This window comes from Macaca mulatta, chromosome 1 (assembly GCF_049350105.2).
Source record: "Macaca mulatta isolate MMU2019108-1 chromosome 1, T2T-MMU8v2.0, whole genome shotgun sequence".
NCBI classification, from domain to species: domain Eukaryota; kingdom Metazoa; phylum Chordata; class Mammalia; order Primates; family Cercopithecidae; genus Macaca; species Macaca mulatta.
Window position 1 is genome coordinate 207,104,051 of NC_133406.1, and position 25,176 is coordinate 207,129,226.

Genomic DNA, 25,176 nt, shown 5'->3' on the forward strand with positions numbered 1-25,176 from the left:
CAGGCTGGGGGCAGCAGCTGTTGTCAGCCAGAGAGGCTGGGGAGGGGGAGCAAGAAGCCCAGGCCATGGTGGTTCCTTTCTGTATTTGTCCTTGCTCTTCTCCTGGGACTGAGGCCACTCTCTCACCCTCATGATGGAATAGCAGCGGCTTCATGAGGACACTGTGCACAGGAATTTAAATTATAAACAGAGATTAGAGAAAGAGCTCTGGACATCAGGCATCAAAAGCACCTCTTCTTTCAAATGAGACCTCTCTCAATATCACGGCCGTTAAGAGCCCTGTTTCCAGCTCCTGCCCAGGGGAGCTCCAGCAGCCCGAAGTAGCATTGGCAGTACTGCGAGTTTTCGGGTCTTTCAAGGTGCCTACCACTCTTCCCCTCTCCACATGTTAATTTTCCCCAATTCCCTGGGATGTCTCCCAGTCTCAGCCTTTGTGCCCTGTTAAATGCTGACTTGATATCCTCGTGGTCAATCTCCAGGAGACTCAGGGCCAACCAGCCAGAAGAAACACAGCTTGCAGCAAGCACACGGCTTATGATGGCAGCTCCTCAGTCCTGCCTCGCCACACAAGACAGTTTTTGACTCAATTTGCAAGACCAGCCATCTGTTCCACCAAACTACAAACATTTAAAATACAGATAAAGCTTCTTGAGACAGGAGTCAGGTTAAATTTATGTACCAAGCATGGTGTACCAAGCATTTGTGCACCAGGCCAATTTGTGTGCCAAGCATTGTGTACCAACCATGGTGGCTGGCACAGAATAGGTACTTAATAAATATTTGTGAATAATGGATGAATAGTGAGTATCCCAAGGGCCCCTTGGGGAAACTGACAGTGTCCAAGGAGACGAAGGATGTGATTCTCTCCTTTTAGGAGGCAGAAACCTTCGTCCTCACATTTCATGTAATAGGAAGAGGATAGAGACTTAAGAGACCTCTTGGCTTACCCAATTCCTAAACTCAAATCTGGGCATCATGGCCATGAACAGGAAGGACAGGAGAATGAAGAAGGGAGTATGCCTGAGAGAGAGTATTACCCAGAGCTTATAGATGGGTGGGTGGGAGACGAAGGACCACCGAGAACACTGGAGGTGGCAAGGGGTCCAGGTGGACATTTGAGTGAGAGGGGCCCGGGCTGGGATCCTGGCAATTCACTTTTCCCCCTTGAGCCTTTGCATTTTCCAGCTGGAAAACAAAGAGGGATAATGATAATTATCAGATGTGTATGGAGTAGGCAGTCCTGGTATAAAGTAAGTCCTCATAAGCTGCGCCCTCACGGTCATGTACGCTCCATGAGGTTAGGGAGTCTTCCTTGGCCTCATATTCCCACAGCTGGCGTGTTGTTTGACACTTGGTAGATACTCAATCAATACTGGTTGACGAATCACCGAATGAATGAATGAATGAATGAATGAATGAATGAATGGCCTTTTAACTAGGCTAGAGTCTCCCTAATGAGAAGCATATAAATGAAATGCCTCCAGAGCCCCGACTCTCACCAGACTGCCTGCTGTCTCCACCCTGCAACATATCATCCAAGCCACCCTGGGGAAGTGACTTGACCTCTCTGTGCCTCAGTTGCCCCACTGTAAAATGCAGGTTGATAATGGGAACCCCCTTGCAGAGTTGTCTTGAGCATGCGCAGTTCTTGGAGCAGTGCCTGGTGAGAGGTAGCACTCAATAAGTGTTGACGATCAGCGTTAACTTGATTTTAACTATTTCTTCATTGGACCAATCAGATCAGTATTTGCTCCACTTTGGGGGATCAAGTGGTGCATTTCCATCCTCCCAGGAACTTGCCCCAACCGTGACATGAATAGACATTTCTTTCTGACTTCCAAGCTTCCCACAGTGTGGTCTATACAACCTCATCTGCCATTCTTCCCCAGTGCAATCAGCACTTTTGGAAAGAACAGAAGCTGTGGAGTTAGAGAAACAACACGAAACCCAGTTGCCATGCTTCCCAGCTGTAGAACTAACAGGCTTAGGTTAAGTAACTAGGCCTAGACCTCAGGTTCCTCATTGGCAACAGGTCACTGTACAAAGCATCCATGCAGAACCCAGTCTGGAGGGTTGTCAGTCGGTGGTCTTTCACCTTCCTACAGACCAGCCCCCTCGTTTTCCCTCGCACTCATTGACCACTTATAATTTCTTTAGTTTTCATTGTGTTGGTTCATCTCTCTGAGATCTTCCCTGCTGTCTCTGGCTCACCTGATCTCTTCGTTCTCCTAATTTCTATTATTTTTCATGGGCCACCACCACTGGACCACTCTGTTGGATACTGGTTCTTACCGTTATTACATTTACCAGTTCCACAGGCCTTGGTTCTGTCTCCCCACCAAGATTGTGAGCAGTCTCAGGGCAGAAGGCCAGATTCCCATTGCCCCTGAACCTGCAGGGACTTAGTCCCAAATGAGTTGACCCCTCTGAGGAACCCTCAGGACTTAGTAACTGCACAATCCTCCTCTCCACCCCCCACCCTCCTGAATCAAGTGCTCCTAGACTTATCTCTGCGATGCATTGAAACTCTCAAGACCGTGTATGAACACGTGAGATAATTTGACCTTTGTTAATGTATCTTCAAGTGGCTCACTATTTCATAAGCAAGGTCTTCATTTTAAAGTTAAAAAGGTCTTGTTCATTCTGTCCCTGGAGGGGGAAAGGCTGTAGGGTTGGGGCAGTAGACCCCAGAAGTAAGGGACAGTCTATTGGAGACCCTGACCCCAGGGAGAGCCTGCTCAGTTTTCTCAGAGTGATGGGCATTTGATGCCAGCATGGTTTTCAAGGATCTGGGGAGTAGCACGTCAGCCAGAGTGTGACAGCCTGATGCCACTTAGGGTGGCTGAATCCCAGCCTTAAAACCTTAGACAAACTGGCTAAAGAAGCCCCTGGGAACCTTTCCCTTCTTGGCTCCTCTCCCTCCTTTTGTCTGAGCCTTGGTAGAGCTCTGCTTTGCAATCAGCATCTTTGTCTTTTCTGTTTTTTTTCTAGTTTTGTTTTTGATTAAGTATCCCCACCTTGTGGACAATTAAATGCAGAAGCTAATGGTCTTTTAGAAAATCTTTTAATATATGCTAAGAGCCACTTAGCTTTTGAGAGGCTATAATAGGACAAGAGAGATGATGGCTTCTCCTAAATTTAGAAAGAAGGATGATTATCTGGAGGATCTAAAGCAGGGGTCGGCAAACTTGTTCTTAAAGGGCCAGATAGGAAGTATTTTCGACTGTGTGGGCTCTAACTCTGCTGTCCTAATGCAACAGCAGCCTTAGACAATACGGAAGCGAACGGGCTGGAGTGACCAAGTCTGTGATCTTGAATTCACAGGACATAGGAGTCCCTTATGTTTAAAATCAGAAATTTCCCAAGAAAGACTTCTGGGTAGTGAAGGCAGCTACACCGGAGTACCTGCCTGCCTTTCTCTCCCCTACACTTACCTCTTCCTTGACTCTTTTAAGGAAAAATAATCAGACCCCACTAGGATAAGTGTCTGACAGAGTCGCCTCATTTCAACCTTGCACCAGTCTAGGAAATAGATGTCGTTATTGTCCCTCCTGGGGCACAGAGAGGTTAAGTCACCTGCCTAGGATCTTCCCAGCTTGTAAGTGACAGAGCCAGAATTCAAATCCAGACTCTTGGCTACCCTGTTACTGTATATTTCTTGAATTATATCACTGGAGAGAATATGGTTTCCAACACATCTATGAAAGACTTAAAAGCATCTCCAAATAGAATGAAAAGCAGGATTTCTACTTTCCACATCCCCATAGAAAATTAAAAGGAAACATATTGCCTAATGCATAAGACAAAGAAGACAGGACATCACGTGGAAATGTCGGAAATTGACAGCATGAAACAAAATGACAGCAGTAAGACAAACATATCAGTTATGATAATAAAGGTAATTAAACTCCCTATTAAAAGACAAAGAGCTGAGCTTTAAGAATATTCTGCTTACAAGAAATACACACAGAAAAAGATAAATTATCTACAGTGAGTGTGCATTTTCTTCTTTATTTTATTTATTTATTTATTTATTTTGAGATGGAGTCTTGCTCTGTCGTCCAGGCTGGAGTGCAGTGGCGTGATCTCAGCTCACTGCAGCCTCCACCTCCTGCGTTCAAGTGATTCTCCTACCTCAGCCTCCTGAGTAGCTAGGACTACAGGTGTATGCCACCATGCCCGGCTAATTTTTTGTATTCTTAATAGAGATGGGGTTTCGCTATGTTGGCCAGACTGGTCTCAAACTCCTGACCTCATGATTTGCCAGCCTCGGCCTCCCAAAGGGTGGGTATTACAGGCCTGAGCCACCACACCTGGCCCCTGTATTTTCGTTTTTTAATTTTTAAAGAAATACTTGGAGGATTGCTTGAGCCTGGGAATTAGAGGCTGTAGTGGGCTATGACTGTACCACTGCACTCCAGCCTGGGCGACAGAGCTAGACTCTGTCAAATAAATAAATAAAGGAATACTTGGTGGTTGTAAAAATTTCAAATGATGCACAAGTGCAATACAGCTCAAAGTAAAAATGCTCACTTCCCAATCCCACTCCCCAGAGGAAAATGGTTTAACAGTTTGGTATAAACACATCCACATTTATTCTCTATCTATACCAAATGTGTTACTTTTAAAATCAGGAAAAAAGCAAGTCCTGTAATAAAGAAAGAAGGTCAGTTCTCCTCATGACCACAAAGAAATCTAAGTGGTGGTGGTAGCTCATTTAGGCATCTAAGGAAGAACTGTAAGGGCAGTTATTGGGTTTCTAGCAATCTCTCATTTAATCTTCATGCCACTTTTGTCAGAAAGATGTAATTATGCTTTATCCATGAGAATCCAGAAAAACAATGAGGTGAGTTGACTTTCCCAAAATCACCCAGCTAGTAATCACTGAGCACGTACTATGCGCCAAATACCAGGCCAATTGCTTTACATCTATATTAGTCCATTCTCACATTGCTATGAAGAAATACCCAAGACTGGGTAATTTATAAAGGAAAGAGGTTTAATTGACTCACAGTTTCACATTGCTGGGGAGGCCTCAGGAAACTTACAATCATGGTGAAAAGCAAAAAGAGAAATAGGCACCTTCTTCACAGGGCATCAGGACAGAGGGAGTGCAAGCAGGGGAAATGCCAGATGCTTATAAAACCATCAAATCTCCTGTGACTCGCTATCATGAGAGCAGCATGGGGGAAATTGCCCCTCTGATCCGATTACCTCCACCTGGTCCCGCCCTTGACATGCAGGGATTATGGGAATTACAATTCAAGGTGAGACTTGAGTGGGGACACACAGCCTAACCATATCAACATCCACTGCCCCACTGAATCTTCATGACAACCTCATGAAAGCAGTATTGTTATCTTCACTTCACAAATGAAGAAACTGTAGCTCAAAATGGTTACATAACTTGCTTAAGACCACAGCTAAGTGAGGTTCAAATCCAGATATTCTGATTCCAGAATTATCACTTTTAACCTCCAAGTGAGGTCTGAGTCCAAGTTCATTCTGCTTGTATTCTACCACAAAACAGTGGAAGACAGGTGGTGAGGGGCACAGGTGGGCAGTCGGGGGGCAGGGCTGGAGAGTAGGAGGTCACACTTACAGCTGCAGGGCTGAGTAACTCCAGAGTCACTTTGGTCAGAGGAAAGGACTTCCAACTACTTCTGGTCACTCACACTGGACAACTAGTGTTGTCCAGTTTTTACCCAGTAAAGGGTAAAAACCCCTTTAGCAGCAGCCTACATTCCGTTACAGAAGCAGTGGTTGAGGTGGGCATTCCCACGTCCACCCATAGTGGTTAAAAATGCAGGCTGCGGAGCTGGACCGCCCAGGTTTAAATCCTGACCCTGCGACTTCCTAGTGTGTGTTCCTGGCCAGTCACCTAAGCTCTTTGTACCTCAGGTATGTTCCCTCAGCTATGAAATGAGGCTAATGTCTGTGCCCGCCTTATAGGTGGCTGTGAAGACTAACACACAGGGAAAGTGAAAGCATACATGAAGGTCAGCGTCTGGCATGTTATAGAGCTCAATGCTCAATGAGTATTTGTTCTTTGTATTCTATTCTGTCACCATTCCCTATTCCTCTTTGCCTTGCACAACTTTAGCATCAAGGTCAGGAGAAGTGGCTCATCCCTCACAGGGGACAGCAACCCCTTGTTAGAAGCTCAGTGTATCAGTCAGCCTGGGCTGCCGTAACACAGTGCCATAGACTGGCTGCCTTAAACAACAGAAATTTATTTTCTCACAGCTCTGAAAGCTGGAAGTTCAAGATCAAGGTACTGGAAGGGTTGGTTTCTCCTGAAGCATCTCCTTGGCTTGCAGATGCCCATTTCCTCTCTGTGTTCTCACGTGGCCTGTTTCCTGTGCACATGCACCCAGGGTGTCGTCCTCTTATAATGAGGACAGCAGTCCTACTGGACTAGGGCTCTATCCTCGTGACCTCATTTAACCTTATTCACCTCCTGAAAGGCTCTCTCTCCAAATGCAGTCACATTGGTGGCTAGGGTTTCAACCTATGCATTTGGGGAGGACACAATTCCATCCATGACACCCAGTATCCCTACCTATCAACCAGTATTTCATTCCATCAACAAATATTGAGCATCTAGTGAGTACCAGGTGCTGGGACAGGCACAGAGTCCCTCTTTTGTCTTATTGCTGAGCTCCTCTCCCTATTCAAGGGAGGATCCCCCCTTTTTCCTTTGTATGTGTGTGTATGCATGTGCACGCACACAGGCGTGTATGTGTTTCCCTGTTTTTACCTTCACCTTGTTTAAATGAAAAACTTCAAACCCATACCAAAACAGAGAGAATAGTATAATGAACCCCCATGTACCTATCAGTCAACCTCAACAATTATAAACTCATTGCCTATTTTGTTTCCATTTAGACCCCCACCCATTCCCCCACCACCACCCTGCTGGTTCTGGGATTATTTCGCAGCAAATTTCAGGCATCACACTTCATCTGTAACATTTTAGTAATGTGTTTCCAACAGATCAAACTAACTCTTGAAAACATAACCACATTGCTATCATTTTGAAAAACTAAAAACAATTACTTAATACAGTCAAATTTTCATGATTGGCTAATACGTTCTTTGATAGTATTTTTAAGTCAGTATCCTTGTTAGCTTCATACATTATAATTGGCTGATATGTCTCAAGTCTTTTCTAATCTATAGATGTCTACTCCCCACCCCCTTGAGATTTTTTTTGTTGTTGCAGAAGTTGGGTCTTTTATCCAGAGATAAATGAGAATTATTCAGAATGAGAAGTCTCCTGCATTCGGAATTTTGCCACTTGCTTCCCTGGGAGGTTGTTTAACATGATTGTCTCTCTTTTATGTTTCCTTTAATTGGCAGTAAGATCTAGAAACTTAATCAGATTGAGCTTCCATTTTTTTAGCCAGAATATCTTGTAGGCAATGTCTCCAACAGAATCATATAATATTTGGGTATCTCTCTGTTGGGGTCTTTAGGAACCATTAATGATCAGAGCCTAGGGATTACAAAATGGTAACATGCTATCATTTATTTTTTCATAAGCTGAAATGCTATACTTAAAGAAAACTTGTCTTCATCAACTATTTGGTTACTCTGAGATATAGTTTGTAAAGGAAAAGCAAGGAAATAATTATTTGCATTTACCTGTTTTCATATTAATGAGTTGATTCCCTAACACCTTCCAAAGTTGCACATTTTTAAATATCATTACAATCCAAACATATTTTATGTATTTAAATCCACTGCAGTTTGTTCTAATTAATGCTCAAATTGTGTCACTCGCTAGTGGGAGCCTTTTGAAGTTGGCCTAACATCATCTTGGACGTTTTCTGTCTCTGACCTAGAATCAGTTATTTCTCCTAGAAGCCCTGGTTCCTTTTCGTGGAAACTGATATTTAAAATGTGGGCAGTAGGGGTACTTTTTATTATTGACTTGGTTCCTGTTTCTAAGCCTTTTCAATGAACACAGCTAGAAAGTACTTTTTAAAAGAAAATTCATCATGGGTTTATTTCATTTCCAATGTAAAAACACTTTTTCTTTTTTACTTAACTTCTTTTTTTTTTAAATTTATTTATTATTATTATACTTTAAGTTCTAGGGTACATGTGCATAACGTGCAGGTTTGTTACATATGTATACTTGTGCCATGTTGGTGTGCTGCACCCATCAACTCGTCAGCACCCATTAACTCGTCATTTACATCAGGTATAACTCCCAATGCTTCTTTAATATCATATCCATATTTCCTTTCACTCTTGCTGAAAATCCCAGTCCCCAACCCCATTAATATAATTTCCCAATTTATAGCACATGCCTAAGAGTCACAAAGTAGTAATACCAGTAACTACCAACAATCATATAATTACTGAAAATAGTTTAAGGGTTTTTTTTTTTCATTTCTTTCTGTATCCTACTAAGGTAGGCTATCAAATTACTGTGTTTTAAAATCTCTTTTACTAGTTTCTTCATGTGGGATTATGCCACCAACTAACCTAGTATTGCATTCATGTATTTACTCTGCTTCTGAGATTTTAGAAATTGCTTATCAGTTTATTGATTTGCTTAGTCTTTCATTTTAATTATTTAAAATATTTATAGTTCTAAAGTTAAATATATAAAAAAGTATATTCTGAGAAAGCCTAGCTTCTATCCCTATCTTCTCTACCCTGTTCCCTCCATCCTTCTGTGAATAATCTTTTTAGTTTTCGGTTTACCCTTTCATGGATTGTTAATGAGTGAATATGTGTGTATGCCTCTACCTCTTTCTTAGATAAAGAGAATCATACTATACCTATTATTCTCTACCATGCTTTTATTCACGTAACAACATAGTCTGGGAACCACTCCATCACATTATATAGAATATCCCTCATTCTTGTTTCATAGCTGCATAAATAGTCCATTATGTTGATTACCCTAGTTTATTCAGTTAGATCTGTACCACTGAACATTTGGGCTGTTTCCATGCATTTGCTATCACAAATAGTGCCACCTTGCATAACCTTGTACACATATGTCATTTCTTATTTTTGCCAGTGTATCTTTGGGAGAGTTCTAGAAATAGAATTGCTGGGTCAGAGAGTAAATGCATATGCATTTTGTTGGGTATTATCAAATTCCTCTGCATAGCAGTTGTACCGTATTGCACATTCACCAGCAAGGTACTAGAATCCTTGGTTTCTCACGGCCTCATTTGTCATTAAACTTTGGATTTTGCCTATCTGATGGATGAGAAATAATATCTCACTGTGCTTTTAATATGTATTTTTCTTTTTAAGAGTGAGGTTGATCATCTTTTCAAATGTGAAAGAGACATTGCATTTAAGAATCCTCCCCTCCAAATCCCTTCCAGGCAACTACCACTCTGCAATATGAAGATGAACAACAGAGAAAGTGAAGGACAGAATGAATAGAGAGGTCACTGGACAATCACAGGTGCACAGGAAGAGATTAAATAGCCAAACCAATGAAGCAACACAGCAGAGAAAGAAAACAAAGTGGTGACCGCCAAAGGAAGGGATGGAATTTCCCTCTCTGGAGATTGCAGATGGGGTTTCATTGATGTGTATGCACTGAGTAGAGAGTGGCCTAGACAGGCAATGGAGACTGCATGATCTATAGCTCCCCAGGAAGTAAATGAGGAGATCACAGTCCAACAACCAGAGAGGCTGGGCCTGTGCTGAGATGGAGCCAAGAAAGAGTCCCTTCTCACTGCTGAGATTGTAACAATGGGATGTAGCAATAGGCACATCCCTCCCCACCTCCAAGGTCTCACCTGTCCACCAGAGAAGTAGAGGAAAGCATTAGTAGTTGCAGTGAGATGGATGGATGGGTTTTGAAAACGGGTTACCCAGAAAGTGACAATACACATACACAATTTACTCTCCCAATGTTTGATATAGCTCTATGTAATTATTTGGTTTCTCTAAGCCTCAATTTACTGAAAATGGGGTAATAATCCCCGCCTATAAAATGAGGTTAATAATACTATGTGCCATTTAGCGTGGCTGTTGTCACAAGAATAATCCACATTAAGCCCTGACACGTAGTAAGTTATCGGTACACATGAGCTTATTACTGTCGGCTGTGGTTGTAGCACTATTATGTGTCACAGGGGGATTTAGAGACAGAAGTCTTGAGATTCAATCTCAGCTCTAATTTCATTAGCTCTGTGTCCTTGATCTAGTCTCTTAACCTACTTGGCCTTAGTTTTCTTCTCTATAAAATAGGGATAATAACTTCATAAATGTATGCATTTAAATGAGATAACACGTGTAGCAATTAGCATAGTAAGTCATCAGTAAGAGTTGACTACTACTACCCTTATTATAATCTTCTTTGTTAATTAAACTTCCTAATATAAGTTTCTATTAAGAATACTTGACAACTATTTTAGATAATTCTCGAAGATTATAGCATTAAAAAAAGAAGATGGGGTATATTAGACTATCTTTATGAAACTGATTACCTGTAGAAATCTACAAAACTTTGCAGAGAGAGAAGTGCTGTGTAGCTCTTTATTCCTCCCCAGTCTTGTTTGGGGAATTTTTGGCATCTGATAGCTCCATAGTAAGAGAGTACAAAGGAGCAGAGGTTCCTTTGACATGGGAGGCGGCTTAGCTTAAGATCTCTGGATTTACGCTGTCTTGCCTAGGTCTGAATCCAAGCTCTGCAACTTGCTAACCCAAGGCTAGTTACTCAACCTCCATAAGCCTCAGCTTTCCTAGGAGGTAATAATAGCACCAGCCTCACAGGAGATTTTGTTTTGCAAAGAGTGAACATGATTACGAATGTAAGCTCAGTGCCTGATGTGGAGTCAGCCCCCAGTCAATGGCAGTGGTGATGGCAGTGACAGAAGCAGTAGTAGTGGATGTCATCATCATCCTCATCATCAGCCTTAGGGAGGTGTGCTAGTCTGAGTGGGCTAGGCCACATGGTGTTAACTTCCAACCTCCACATTCCCAGCAGCTTAAAAATCACGAGCTTATATCTGACACAGACCACTGAAGCTACATATTTAACATGGGTCCTCAGGGATGTCTGCTCCTTAGAGTCACTTAGGGGCCTAGATAGATGGGACTTCCCTCTTGACACTTGCTTCCGCAATTACCAAGGCAGGAAAAGGAAACTGTGCAAGTCACACAAGCAGAGAGGCTGGGCCTGTGCTGAGATGGAGCCAAGAAAGAGTCCCTCCTCACTGCTGAGATGCAAACCTGTATTGTAACAATGGGATGTAGCAGTAGGCACATCCCTCCCCACTTCCAAGGTCTCACGTGTCCACCAGAGAAATAGAGGAAAGCACACAGGCTTATAAAGTTTCCACAGAGACATGATGTACAGCACTTCTGCTCTCATTTTATTGGTCACAGCAGTCACATGGCCTTGCATAACTTCAAAAGGGGTGGGCAATGAAATCCAATCACGTGCCCTTGAAAGAGGAATAGCTCTAATGACTACCTTAGGGGCTGAGGGTCTGGTTGCAGGAAGAGAGAGGGGTGGTAGGAAAGAGGCAGCTGAGAGTGGGGAAGCCCAGGATGGGACACGTGGGCAGAGGCATAAATAACAGGATTTGCCAGACCAGAGACAGCCAGCAGCTGTGCCTAGGCCTCCCAGTGTCCTGTGGCATTCCCTGCCTTGGACTGTATTCATTCATCCTGTCATTAACTCATTTATTCATCCAACCAGCAATCATTGAGGAAGAACTGCGTGCCAAGCACCATGCTAAATGCTGGGGATACCCAGTTGTGTAACACAATTAACACATCCCATGCCCTCCTGGAGTTTACAGTGATGCAGGAAGTACCGGCGCCCTGAGCTGAGCATCTGAATTGTAGGGTCCTGGGGTTCTGACCGTTTCCAGGGCCAGATGTGAGGAGGTTGGCTGGATCTATGCCCCTGCCTCAGGCCTGACAGTTGAGTAAGGAACAAAGGAAAAGCACAGTGTGGCCCAAATATTAGCTGTACTTCAGCCCTTCTAGAATGACAAAGGGACTCTGCTTAAGGGATTCTTTTCATTTCTCCCCTCTGGCCTTTAATAACACTCCACATGATATAACTGGACCTACCCATAAAGATCCCAGTAGACAAAACTCACAGTTTACAGTTTATGTAATTTTCCATAAAAACAAAAACAATACTTGTTGCCTGACACATTTTATAGAGAGATTTGCTGTTTGTTTACTCATTTATCCCCGAAGAAAGCTGCTTCTCTTCCTTCTGTCCCCCCAGCTCCCTGCGGTGGTCACCTGACTTCGCCCAGCGGCACCATCCTCTCTCCGGGCTGGCCTGGCTTCTACAAGGATGCCTTGAGCTGTGCCTGGGTGATTGAGGCCCAGCCAGGCTACCCCATCAAAATCACCTTCGACAGGTGCTTGTGACCACAGCCTTGGGGGAGAGGGCAAGGGGGAGATTTTTACAGAGCCATGTGGGAGGGAATCCAGGGTGGATAGAGGACCAGTACCAATGCTGAAATGTCAGCAAGGTTGGAGAACACTGGACCAGACTGCCCTGGGTGGGGCAGACCTCACTGGCTCTGCCCTTGGGCTTGGTTTGTGCTGTTTAGATGACTATGGCAGGAGGGGTGAAGAGAAGGCTTGGGTACCATTTGGGATGTTAGAGCCCCCCTCCCCAGCCCCCAACGAGGGAGAGTGGGCAAACAGACACCATCAGATGTTAAAGCACGACACTGACATCTGACTAGCATTCTCCTGGAAATGTCCAGTGTGGGAAGGCAGCCCCCGACCTCTGCCCCAAATCCCGCTCATGTGCCCCGCTTCTAGCTCCCACCCTGGCTATGCCCCTTGGGTGGAGAACATAGCCACCTAAATGTGAAAACAAACTTCTTCCGGACAAAGTGTTCCTGGCCTGGAATAGCAGTCTGCAAACTTTTGTGTGAAGAGCCAGATGGTAAATATTTTAGGCTTTGTGGGCCACTTGCCTACTTGCATATCTCTGATGCATGTTCTGCTTTGCCTTTTTTTTTTTAGCATCTCTTTACAAATGTAAAAACCATCCTTAGCTCTCCAGGCTATAGACCAGATCTGGCCCTGAGGCCTAGAATGTGTGTGCTGACCCGTGGCCTAGAATGTTCTGATCTCCGTGAGGCTAGTCATTGTGCCTCTAGGTCTTAAGCTAGCTCACAGATCAGGCCACAGAGAGGATGAGAGCAGCTTCCGACCATGGAAGGAGGAGGAGGGATGTTAAATAGAGTGGAGAAGGTCCTTCTGCATCGCTAGTGAATGTGTGCAAATTATATTAAAAGATCCCAGCCTGCCAAAATCTGGTTATTCTGAAGCCCTGGGTCAGGCAGGGTTTTTGTCGTTTGCAAATTAATAAGGTTGGATTTCTCAAGAAGGCTTCATTTCTGTCATTTGGCAGATTCAAAACCGAGGTCAACTATGACACCCTGGAAGTACGTGATGGGCGGACTTACTCAGCGCCCTTGATCGGGGTTTACCATGGGACCCAGGTTCCCCAGTTCCTCATCAGCACCAGCAACTACCTCTACCTCCTCTTCTCTACCGACAAGAGTCACTCAGACATCGGCTTCCAGCTCCGCTATGAGAGTGAGTCTCAGTGGGTGGGCTCAGGAAAAGGGATGACAAGGTCAGCTCAGTTGGGTCAAAGGCCTCAGGACTATGCTCCACCACAGGCCCCTGCTTGGCCCCATCCCCATGGTGTTCTTGGCTACTGTGTGCCCTTCAGAAGGCCCTGCAGAAGGCACTCTGTTGCTCTCAGCATCCCTCAGGTTATGGGGGCTTAGAGTTGTTCACAACCTTCATACCAGGCCCTTGCGTGCAGACCTCATGGCCTCTTCTGTGTGCAGGTGATTGGGTGTCGCCACGCTGGGCACTCTGGGGTCAGAACATTTGACTGACCATGAAGTTAACCCGAGATGGCATCTCACACCCACATTTGCCCTTCCTCGTCACCTTCCACATTCATCCCCTCGATTTAAAGCATCATTGTCACTTCAGTTCTCTGTAGACCAATATAGAAAGCTGGGGCTGCGAGCACCATGAGGACAAGGTCATTTTCTTACTCCTGTTGTATCCCAAAGCCTTACCATAGCACCTACGCCACTCTCAGCAAATACTGATGGCCACATTTCATGAGTCAGTAATTGGCAACTTCTGCCTTTAATAAACCAGGGCTCTCTACCCACTCTTTGGAGTCAACTGGGGTCCCTCTGTGGTGACAGTGAGCTGTCTGTCCCAGCTGTGGCCTCTCTCTTTCAGCTATAACACTGCAGTCAGACCACTGTCTGGATCCAGGAATCCCAGTAAATGGACAACGTCATGGGAATGACTTCTATGTGGGCGCGCTGGTGACCTTCAGCTGTGACTCAGGCTACACATTAAGTGACGGGGAACCTCTGGAGTGCGAGCCCAACTTCCAGTGGAGCCGGGCCCTGCCCAGTTGTGAAGGTGAGGCACACCATGAGGGGGCGCTAAAGTAGCAGACTCCTCTCCTGCCACAGAAACACAGGTGCTCAAAAGGCCCCTGACTCCCTACCCCATACGAGGGTTGGGGTTTCGAGAGATGGGGGATGGGGTCCCAGGAGGATGACAGGGGTGCTCCCTGAGGCCCTCTGGTCTTTCACTGCCCTCTTCACTCCTTCTATAGCTCTCTGTGGTGGCTTCATTCAAGGCTCCAGTGGGACCATCTTGTCGCCAGGGTTCCCTGACTTCTACCCTAACAACTTGAACTGCACCTGGATCATCGAAACATCTCACGGCAAGGGTGAGTGTTTCGGCCCATAGCAGGCATTGGGATGTGAGTGGTCAGGGACCCAAGTTCCTCAGGTCAAGTTGACCTCAATGGGCATCTCCCTAGATAGTGACCTCTGGGCTTCGTCTGAACTTTTCTCACCAACAAGAAAACCTCCAGAGTCTTTTCATCTCTTTGAATGGTAGAACTTGTTCAATAAGTATTGTTGAGATTCTAAAATCTCCCTGCTGGAAGAGATCTTGGAGGTTACCAGCTATCCAATATCACTCAGTACAGGAACCTTCTCTAAATCACTCCCCACAAGATGGCAACACACCAGCTCAGCTCACCCTTTGCCTCAACATGCCTGGTGTGGGGAGGCCACCAACCCATTCAACAAATGGTCACCTACTATCATTTTTGCACAGATGCTTTCTTCTCCTAATAGTCTATTAGGTGTCTCTGAAAATGTTTTTCTTGTATTGCATCCTGGAGGAGCATCAGATACACCTGCTCCCTCTTCCTCACATTCACCCTTCAGATATTGAACACAGCGATCCCCTTCTTGCATAACTCAGCTCCTCCTCTGATGCCATCTTTCATATGGGTCACCAGCCTGCACTGCTGCCTCAGCTCCCCTAACATGAGTGACCTTTGGGAGTCCAAGTTCAAAGTAAAGGTGCTGGTTATAAATAAATATTAATGAACATATTAATACTCTTTTCTCAACAAATATGTATTCAATGCCACCCATGGGGCTGACACTGGGGCTGGGCATCGGCAGTAACCAGGCAGATTTGGCTTCTAGCCTCAGAAGCTTATTGCCAAGTTCATCCAGAGTCATGGTTCTTGCAGTTTGGCAAATACACTAATGTTTAGGCCCAAGGCTAGAGGTTTTGATTTTCTATGTTGGCGGTGGAAACCAGGCATCTATGTTTTCAGAACACTTTGCCAGTAATTTTGATGCACGCTTTTAATTAAGAACCTCTGATCTAGAAGAATTAACATGCAGAAGAGCCAAGAAACAAATTTCAAAGGAAGATTAATCCTTCCGGATATTAAAACGTCATTATGAGCTAAATTAATGTTAACAATGTGGTATGAGTACAAGAGTGGACCTACAAATAAGACGTGGAGAATAGTTGTCCCGAAATAGATCCCTCCATGTGTGCACACACATGCCCATGTATGTGTGAGAGAGACTTTAGTATATGAGTAAAGTGTCATTTCAGATCCATTGAAGAAAGGATGGATTATGTAATAAATGGTGTTAAAACAGTGGGTTGAACCATTTGGAACAAAAGAAAAAAAAAACATCTATACCTCAAGCATTTGCGAGCATTTAATCACATAAACTCCAGCACTAGAGGAACGTGAATCTCTAACCTCAGGTGGACACGTACTTTAAAGAGTAACAACAAAGGTAGAATCCATAAAGGCAAAGACTGCTATTTAAAAAAAAAAAAAAAAAAAAAAAAACCTTTCAAAGGATTTAGGTAAAAAAAAAAAAAGAAAAAACTCCATAAAAATTCAAAGTCAAATACTACATAGAAAAAAAATATTTGCAACATATGATTGACTAAGGATTAGCTACCAGACACACAAAGAGTTCTTAAAAAGTTTCAAGAGACATATGCCTAGCCAAACCAACCTGCAAAATGAGCAAAGCTATAAAGTAACACTTCGTAACAGAGGAAATACAAATGGAAAATCATTGACCTCATTGATAATGAAACAAGTGTAATTTTAAAAGGGAAATAGCATTTCCCTTTTGAAGTCATCAAAGAAAACTGTAGCAGTCTGGGGGATAATGTGGACCCTGGAATACTATTGACTGCTGACACTGTGTGAAATGGTTCAAGCGTTCCAGAGGGTGACTTGGTGATGTGAATCAAAAGCCTTGAAAATATATTGTAAGGGACTTAGGAATCTGCAGATTTTGGTATCCAAGGGTGGTCCTGGAACTAATCCCCTGCAGATACAGAGGGACAACTGTACCTGCCTTTGCACCCAGCAATTCCACTTTCTGGAATTTATCTGAAGAAAATAAGTAAAACTCTACATCAAGATTTAGCTGCAAAGATTTCCCCTGAAACCTTACGTATTGTACTGAAAAATCAGGAACTATTAAAATGTCCATCAATAAAGAAATGTTAAATAAAGATAGGGTATGGCCATAGAATAAAATACTAGGCAGCTGCTAAAAGGAATAACGTGAAAGAATATTTAAAGACCTACAGGGGTGGTTGCAATACTTTGTTAAGTAAAAAAAATAAGTTTGCCACGAGAATATATTTAGTTTAAAAGACATCCTTGTTTGCATAGAAAACAGCCTGAAAAAATATACCCCAAGATGTTGTCTCTTATTTTCATCTTTTGGCTTTTTTCTAATTTTGAGCAATAAACACATTACATCTAAAATACACTATTTGTATAACAAAGAAAATTTGAAAGAAAAGTCATTTATAGTCCCACCACATGTACTTAAGTGTGTCACTTGGCCTTTACTAGGGCTGCCCTAGCCAGGGATAGGATGGCCTGGAGCTTACTGCATCAAGGCAAGACTAGCTGGGTGGTCAGGCTGAGGCCCAGGATTGTCCCCTTCTTCCCACAACATTGTTCCTAAGGAGGGGAGGGATGGGACAGTGTCCTTGTTCACCCTGAAGAGCTGTTTCCACCAAGCCTGGTCAGCGGAGACCATTGGAAAGAAAAGCAGCCCGTCACAATCCCTAGAGAAACAACCCCTGTCATTACGGTTTTCTCTGTGTCTGGACATCTGTGATTATAAAGGTGTATGTTTTTCTATGAGTTTCTATGTGTGTGTTTTTGCCTGGAAGTCAATCAAGCTCACCAACTATTTAGCAAATGCTTATTTGATACTTGCACTATGCAAATTGCTAGGAAAACAGCTGAACAAGCCACTGTGCCATTGCCTGCCTTCAGGAAGTTTATGCTTTAGTGGTAGCAGACAGCCTAAACCAAGATCTCAGTATAGCATGACCAATGTGTGATAGAGCAGAGAGAGGTGTGAAAACTTCCCGAGCCCAACCCAGGGTTTAAGAAGGTGTCCTGGAGTTGAGACTTCAGCTGGTCTTCAAAGACGAACAGTATGTAGCCATGTTGAAAGGTGCTCAGCAGAGAATCAACAAGAAATCATGGATGAATGACCAGATCACCTCTTCCTTAGAACCACTTAAAGCCATCACCGAATTCTTAGCATAGATCCCCAAATTATAAAATTGCTAGGCCAGGCACGGTGGCTCACACCTGTAATCCCAGCACTTTGAGTGGCCAAGGCGGGTGGATCACCTGAGGTTGGGAGTTCGAGGCCAGCCTGACCAACATGGAGAAACCCTGTCTCTACTGAAAATACCAAAAGAATTAGCCAGGCGTGATGGCACATGCCTGTAATCCCAGCTACGCTGGAGGCTGAGGCAGGAGAATTGCTTGAACCCAAGAGGCGGAGGTTGTGGTTAGCTGAGATGGCGCCATTGCACTCCAGCCTGGGCAACAAGAGCAAAATTCCATCTCAAAAAATAAAAAACAAAATAAAATAGCTAGCACAGCTTCATAGTCCTTACCTTTCTCAGCCTCATTCTGAGCCCTCTAAACTAAGTTCTAGCTACACAGAACTTCCTTCAGTTTCTAGGACTTGCCAGGCTTCCCTTCCCTTCTAGAGCTTTGCACATTTTTACAATGTTCTTCTCTCTGGAACACTTCCTCTCCCCAAGCAAGGGGAATGGGAATCTCTACCATCGCCCTTGCCTGGCCAGCCCTTCATCCTTCTGAACCCCCTTCCTCTAATAAGCCTTCCCTGACCCCGTCTCCCCAGCTCTGCATCTGGATTGGGCTCTTCTCCCCTGGGCTCCCATAGCATGCATTCTGTACCTCCACGATTTCAGACTTTGCTCCACTATAGAGAACTTGCATTTTCATCATCAGTCTCCCTGACAGACGAGGAGTTGTGAGAGATCGGTCTGTCTTGTTTCCTGCAGTTTCCCTGGCTTCTGGCTCTATGCCAGGCACATAAGGAACTCAAGAAGCATTTGGTGATATGAATCGAATTGAACTGAGCCCAGGCCCTTCTCCAGAGGGCATTCTTCGTTCTCTGTTTGTAAGAGTATCTCGGGTTAACAGACCTATTAAGCTGCTCTCTGTGATTGCTCCCTAAGAGGCAGCAGTATGGCTCAGGAAACTCAAAACTCTGTGAAATGTGAAATCGTTCAACTTGCCACCTGCCCAGTCCAAGGGAACAGCCAATTCAGGAATCCTGAGAATGTGCCCTTGCTGAAACCCTAGAGCTGACACCTTTTAACCCATGAGGCTGTCTGAGAGTTAGATGAGTTGAGCAAAGGGAACACCTTCTGTTGCACCCCTACTGTGTGCCAGCCACTGTGCTGCGTGCTCTGCACATGCTTTCCCAGTTATGCCTCACTTCAGGGGTAAATGTCACCTGTAAGAGAGATATTATTGCCTACATATTATAGTTGAAGAACCTGGAACTTGGGGTGTTAAGCAACCTTAGCCAAGACCTTTTGATCCAGGTGTGTCTTACCCCCAAGTGCATGACTTTTCCACTGCTCTGCTCTTTCCACTCCTATGTGGTGTTGATGTCATTGGTATGATTCTGCATGGTTCATTCAAGTGAAGTATTTGTTTGTGGGTCCATCTGTCACATCAAATCTGGATTCAAACTCCAACATGGGGCCTCTGTATTTCTGCGGACAATGTCTTCATTTTCACACAATGGCCCAAAAAGCCCCAGGCAATCAGCACAGCTGGGAAACCCAGAGGTTCATCTCAGATATTTGCTCATCCTTAGAATCCCAGCCAAATGTGTACCCCTTTGGAAGGGGTCTATTTGCATGCTAGAATAGAGTGCAAAGTGTGGTGCTTAATCAACTTGTTTCCACCTGTGACTGGGTCTCACCCACTCTCCACCCAACTCCATGTCCTAGGTAGGAGGGAAAGGACATATATTTCCTAACCTGTATAGACTGAGAGCAGTTTTCTCATTTGCAGACATGTTTATGTGTCAGGAGTATAGCATGCATGTGGGCACATGCACCCACAAGCCTTTTCACATCAAGGATCTTGACCCCCATGAAGCCTTCCCAACCCTTGAGGCATAGTTCCCCACTCTTCTTCTGTGCCCCACTCTGGATTCTCACTAGTAGTGATTTGTCTGTCTTCTCCACTAAACTGGGAGATCTTTCTCAGTGCTTAGCACAAGGCCTGGCACTTGGTAGGTGCTTAGGACTTGATGCATCTCAATTGCCTGGAAACAGGGTATTTACAAGCTGCATCTCTGGTCCCATCACTTCTGTTGGGTTCTGTCTCCTCCATCTCTATCTACAGAAGCCCAAATCCTCCAGGATCACCAGCTTCTATCAACAGGGAGTCAAGGATATAAAAACCTTTAAAATGCTTTAGCATTAGAGGCTTGGCTCCAACCATCATTTATAAAAAATGTAGCAGTAATTATCTAGAGAAATATTTCTCAAATTTTAAGTGCCTATAAATCATTTGGGATCTAAAGAGCATGCAGATTCTGATTCAGTAGGTCTTCAGTGGAGGCCAAGGACTCCGCAATTCTAGTAAGTCCTCCCGGTGCTGACCATACTGCTGGTTCATGGACCATACTTTGAGTAGAAAGTGGGATCACACTTGGAGTAGCAGGTGGGTCCTAGTCTAACATGTTCCTGTCCTGGCACCATCCACAACACATAGTCCCATAGGCTACTCACTTGGTTGATTCTGCATGGTTCATTCAAGTTAAATATTTGTATGTGCATCCATCACATCAAATCTGGATTCAAGCTCCAACATGAGGCATGCCCATGTACGTGACCACGCACTTACACACATGCCCCACCAAACACAACTGCCACCTGGACAAGTTCTAGAATTGCTTTGGGTGTTAAGACCATACTGCTCTATAACTTCCCTCACTCCCTGATCCCTTACCTTTCCTGGCCATTCTTACTACCTGCTCTCTTTCTGTAGCCTGAGAGGCCGCACCCTGGAGTAGCTGGGAGCACGGCCTCTGCAGTCGGATTGCCTTAGTTCAGATCCCAGCTCTACCACATACTAGCTGGGTGACCTTGGACAGATGACTTCATCTCTTTGTGCCTCCGTTTTCTTGGGTGTAAACTGGAGATTATAATAATGTACCCACGCCACAGGGTTCCTGGTAGAATTAAATGAGTTTTCCTATCTCCCTTCCAAGGGACAAGGGCTGGCTATAGTGCAAGTAAAAGCAGTTAGGACAGCGACACTAAATATTTAGTGCTTGAAATGTTAATGAATATCATTACTTTGATTTTATTTTATGCTCTTAACCTTCCCCATTACTGAAGCTCCCTCCTCCTTCTTTCCAGCTCTCTGACCGCTCTTGGACCATCTCCCCCATCGCTCCTCCTTTGCCCAGTCTCCTATTCCCTGTCACTTCTGCCCATGCTTCCATTCACCCCTTCTCCGATTCTCACTCTGCCCTCTCTCTCCTAGCCCTCTTCTCCATGCTTGTGGCTTCAGATATCAACGATTTGCTGGTGACTTCCAGATCTACCTCTGTAGTCCCCACTTAATCCTGAACTTCCAAATCTGTCCTTCCAGTGGCCCACTAGCTCTCACTGCTTGCATGCAGAAAAGGCTAAGTCCATTACACTTCTACAACCCACACCTCCCTCCTATCTGCCCTTCCCCAGGTAACAGAAGACATCACCATCCTCCAGGTGGATGTGCCACCAGATGTCATGTCATTTCCCCTTTGCATGAAATGCCTGCTGTCTTGACCACCCTGCCCCGACCCCTGAGGACTCATGGCCATCTCCTGCTTTTGCTCTTTCTGCCAAGCCCCATCCTCTCCCAGTGCAGAGCAGCCACCAGTATAACTGATCTCCCTACCTCCTCTCCCTCCACTTCATCCTCTTTACAGCCACCAACATCTTGCTAAAACTGAGATCTGGTCCACTCTGGATAGGAAGCCTTCTCATTGCATCCAGAAAAATCTTGGGTGTGGCCCCCATCTACCTATCCAACTTCAATTCCAGGAGTAGCCACACCCAGCTGCTGTTCAACAAACCTGGAATCAACAGTCCCTTTACATATATGGGTCTTCTGCCTAGGACACTCCTTCTCCCCTTACCTGGTTAATTCCTATGCATCCTTTTAAGATCCATGTCAAATGTTTACTCCTTGGTGAAGCCACCCTCCACCTGCCTCTTCCTGCTGTCAACTGCTTTCTGTTCTGCCCCGCATGGCATGCTGAGCTACATTCATTCCAGCACTCAGCACTCTGTATTGCAGCTATTTGTTTAATGCCTGGTATATCCCCTTGCACCTAACCCTGGATCCTAGCCCATAGTAAAGACTCAACAAATACACAAATGCTTGTTGAATTAATTAATGAATGTCTCTAAAGCATTCTCATAGGTGGAGCCATAAATCTCTCTTTTAAATTTTGACAACTGTAAAAAGGTGTTCTTCTCCCTGAATCTTTGGGCACTTGTGTGTTCAGGTTCCTTCATTCAGATTCACCTGTATGGTTTATTGATGCGTGCTTGTAGTCATACACACAGATAGACATTTGCAAACTGGAAATGTTTGTGTAGATCCTGTCTGGCAGCTAAGGTGCTCCAGCCATCTCGCCATCACCAACCTGACCTTCTGGTTTCTTGGCAGGTGTGTTCTTTACTTTCCACACCTTCCACCTGGAAAGTGGCCACGACTACCTCCTCATCACTGAGAACGGCAGCTTCACCCAGCCCCTGAGGCAGCTGACTGGCTCTCGGCTGCCAGCTCCCATCAGCGCTGGGCTCTATGGCAACTTCACTGCCCAGGTCCGCTTCATTTCCGATTTCTCCATGTCATATGAAGGATTCAACATCACTTTCTCAGGTAAAGAGTGTGAGGGTCCCTGAGGGGAAGAGACCATGGAGCTATTCGCTCTCTCCTTCTGCTGCCAGTCTCTGGTTTTCCTAGCAGATGGATATTACTCCACTCTCCAGTCCCTGGGAAATTGACCTCAGTGCTTCAGCAAAAGATGCTTGGGTTGGACCCAAGTAAGAACTTCCCTATAATGGTCTTGGAAGGAGTTAGCATGATCATTGAGGATTCTCCTTCTATAAAGGTGTTTAGGATTTGCTCTGTACATGGCCCACCTAACTGGATGAACTAGAGGACTTCACAAAAGACCCCTCCTACCTTAGTTATTCCAGATTTTTCTTCTGATTCCACTTCCATATTCCCAACCCCAGCAATATGAAAAAAAAGGGGGTTTGAAATTAACATATTGGAGTGATTTAGTCTCGTTTGGGATCTTTTTCATCAATGCTAATTTTATAGTAATAGATAGTTATCTCTGTGTTTAGGGATTTGGAAAAGAAAACGCTTTTATTTGGCATTCAGGGAGGAAAGAGGACCCTTGGCTCCTCTCGTACCGAGCCCTTCGCCATTCTTATCCCATAGTACCCCAGAGTACCTCCCTCCACCTTTCTCACCCACGGCCAGGGGTATCACATGGATTCCTCCTGGAATGGACAAGAGGCATCCAGCTTCTAGGAACTGGGGTGTGGCCCAGCTTAGTCCCCTGTCAGCCCTCCAATGCAGAAGTCACCTGTCACATCCCTGGGTTTGCTTGGCCAATGGGACATATCCAGCCAGTGAGACTCAACCCTTATGAGAGAGACCCTCCTTCTTATCACACAGCCCTGGAGGACTGCATCCTGAAGGGAGAAGCCCTTGCAGACAAGGGACTAGTCACGTCTATGCTGTCACTAGAGGCCCTAGGCAGGGCTTTGGCCCATAAATGCCACCGGTCATGCTTGCCGTCTGCCTAAGTGCCAACATAGCCGAGACATGGCTTCTAGTCAGGCATTTGGAGTATCTTCCCCAGTGGGAGTTGCCTGAGGCTGGGTCATGTACTCTGACCTTCTAGAATCCGCTGGTTGAATTTACCTAGTTTGGTGCCCAGAGAGAAGGAAGCAGGAGAGCCTGTGAGCCCCAAGGCACAGGTTTAAAACAGAGATGAAGGGACAGCACAGAGAAGAGCTGAGTGCTGAGGATCCTCAGAAATCCTCCTGGGAAGCCTGTCTAGGAAACACTGTGCCCTTTCCCACTGCTCACAGGAGTGGGTGCAGACCGCCCACCCTGACCTCCCCATGCTTCTCTCTGCCTCCCTATGCTTCCCCGTGCTTCTCTCTGCCTCCCTATGCTTCCCCATGCTTCTCTCTGCCTCCCTATGCTCCCTGATGCTTCTCTCTGCCTCTGCTCCCCTCGGGCTCTCACTTCTCTTTTGTGGGCCAGTGTCACCTTTTGTGGGCCAGTGTGCGCATGCCCTCTTCTCTGTCTTTCGTTGTCCCTGGCCCTTTCCCCCTGGCGTTTTGCCCGTGCGTTCCCATCTCCCCACAATGTCTCTGAGCCCAGATCTCCTGCTGCCTTTCCAGAGTATGACTTGGAGCCCTGTGAGGAGCCTGAGGTCCCAGCCTACAGCATCCGGAAGGGCTTGCAGTTTGGTGTGGGCGACACCTTGACCTTCTCCTGCTTCCCCGGGTACCGTCTGGAGGGCACCGCCCGCATCACGTGCCTGGGGGGCAGACGGCGCCTGTGGAGCTCGCCTCTGCCAAGGTGTGTTGGTAGGTGGTCACGTGCTTTCATTTTGCTTCACTAATGGGGTGGGACAGATTATAGTCAATTGATGTGAGGTGGTGGATGGCACACAGGCCAAGAGGCTGACTTAGCCCACACTTAGCTGCGGTGGGACCCGGGGCAGGGGACCTAACCTCCTTCCACTCCAGCCTCCTTATCTGTAAAATAGGGATGGCAATCCCTGCTTCATCAGGCAGTTCTGTATAAACTAAAGTGACCTTTCCAAAGTAGGCCCACAGTGGGCACTCACATGAAGTTGACTTCAGTACTCTCACCTCCCCACCCTCAGCACACAGACCCATGGCTTAAGGATGCCTCTTGCCGAGGAATCTGGATGGGCACCAGGTGAGCCTGTAGGAGGGAGTGTGACCTTTGCCCAGGGGGAGTCCCCATCTGGTGGAGTAGATAGCTGCTTTTACTAATCCAATGGCAGTGCTCACTCTTATAGATGCCTTAGGAAGACTTCATCCATTCAGCAGGGGAGGACAAAAGGAACAGGGCGGGGTCATGTATAGAGAACCCACTACATGTCAGGCATCTGCTAGGTTCTGAAGATACAAAAGTGGACGAAACAGAGACATTCTCCACTCGTGGCCCACATTCTGGTGGTGGGGACACAGGCTGTGACTATGTAGATGTGTGATGTGACAGGCAGTGTTGGGGCATACAGAGAAAAATTAAGTCAGCTTAGAAAGTGCTGGAGCTAGGGTTGCTCTTTTATAATGGTCAGAAAAGGACTCTCTGATGAGTTGACATTTGGCCAGAGATAGATATCTGGGAGAAGAGGGAATAGAGGACCAAGACTCAAACCATGA

At 45.4% G+C, this 25,176-nt stretch overlaps 1 protein-coding gene across 1 annotated transcript in view; it reads left to right on the top strand.

The window, feature by feature from the left end:
• The window catches only part of CSMD2 (CUB and Sushi multiple domains 2), a 649,885-nt gene that overhangs the window by 427,740 nt on the left and 196,969 nt on the right, over positions 1-25,176 (top strand). Inside the window, exons 16-21 of the mRNA XM_015134762.3 lie at positions 12,233-12,371; positions 13,382-13,569; positions 14,242-14,430; positions 14,630-14,746; positions 22,397-22,612; positions 24,160-24,348. Coding sequence (XP_014990248.3) covers positions 12,233-12,371; positions 13,382-13,569; positions 14,242-14,430; positions 14,630-14,746; positions 22,397-22,612; positions 24,160-24,348 — 1,038 coding nt within the window. The remainder of the gene's footprint in view (positions 1-12,232; positions 12,372-13,381; positions 13,570-14,241; positions 14,431-14,629; positions 14,747-22,396; positions 22,613-24,159; positions 24,349-25,176) is intronic.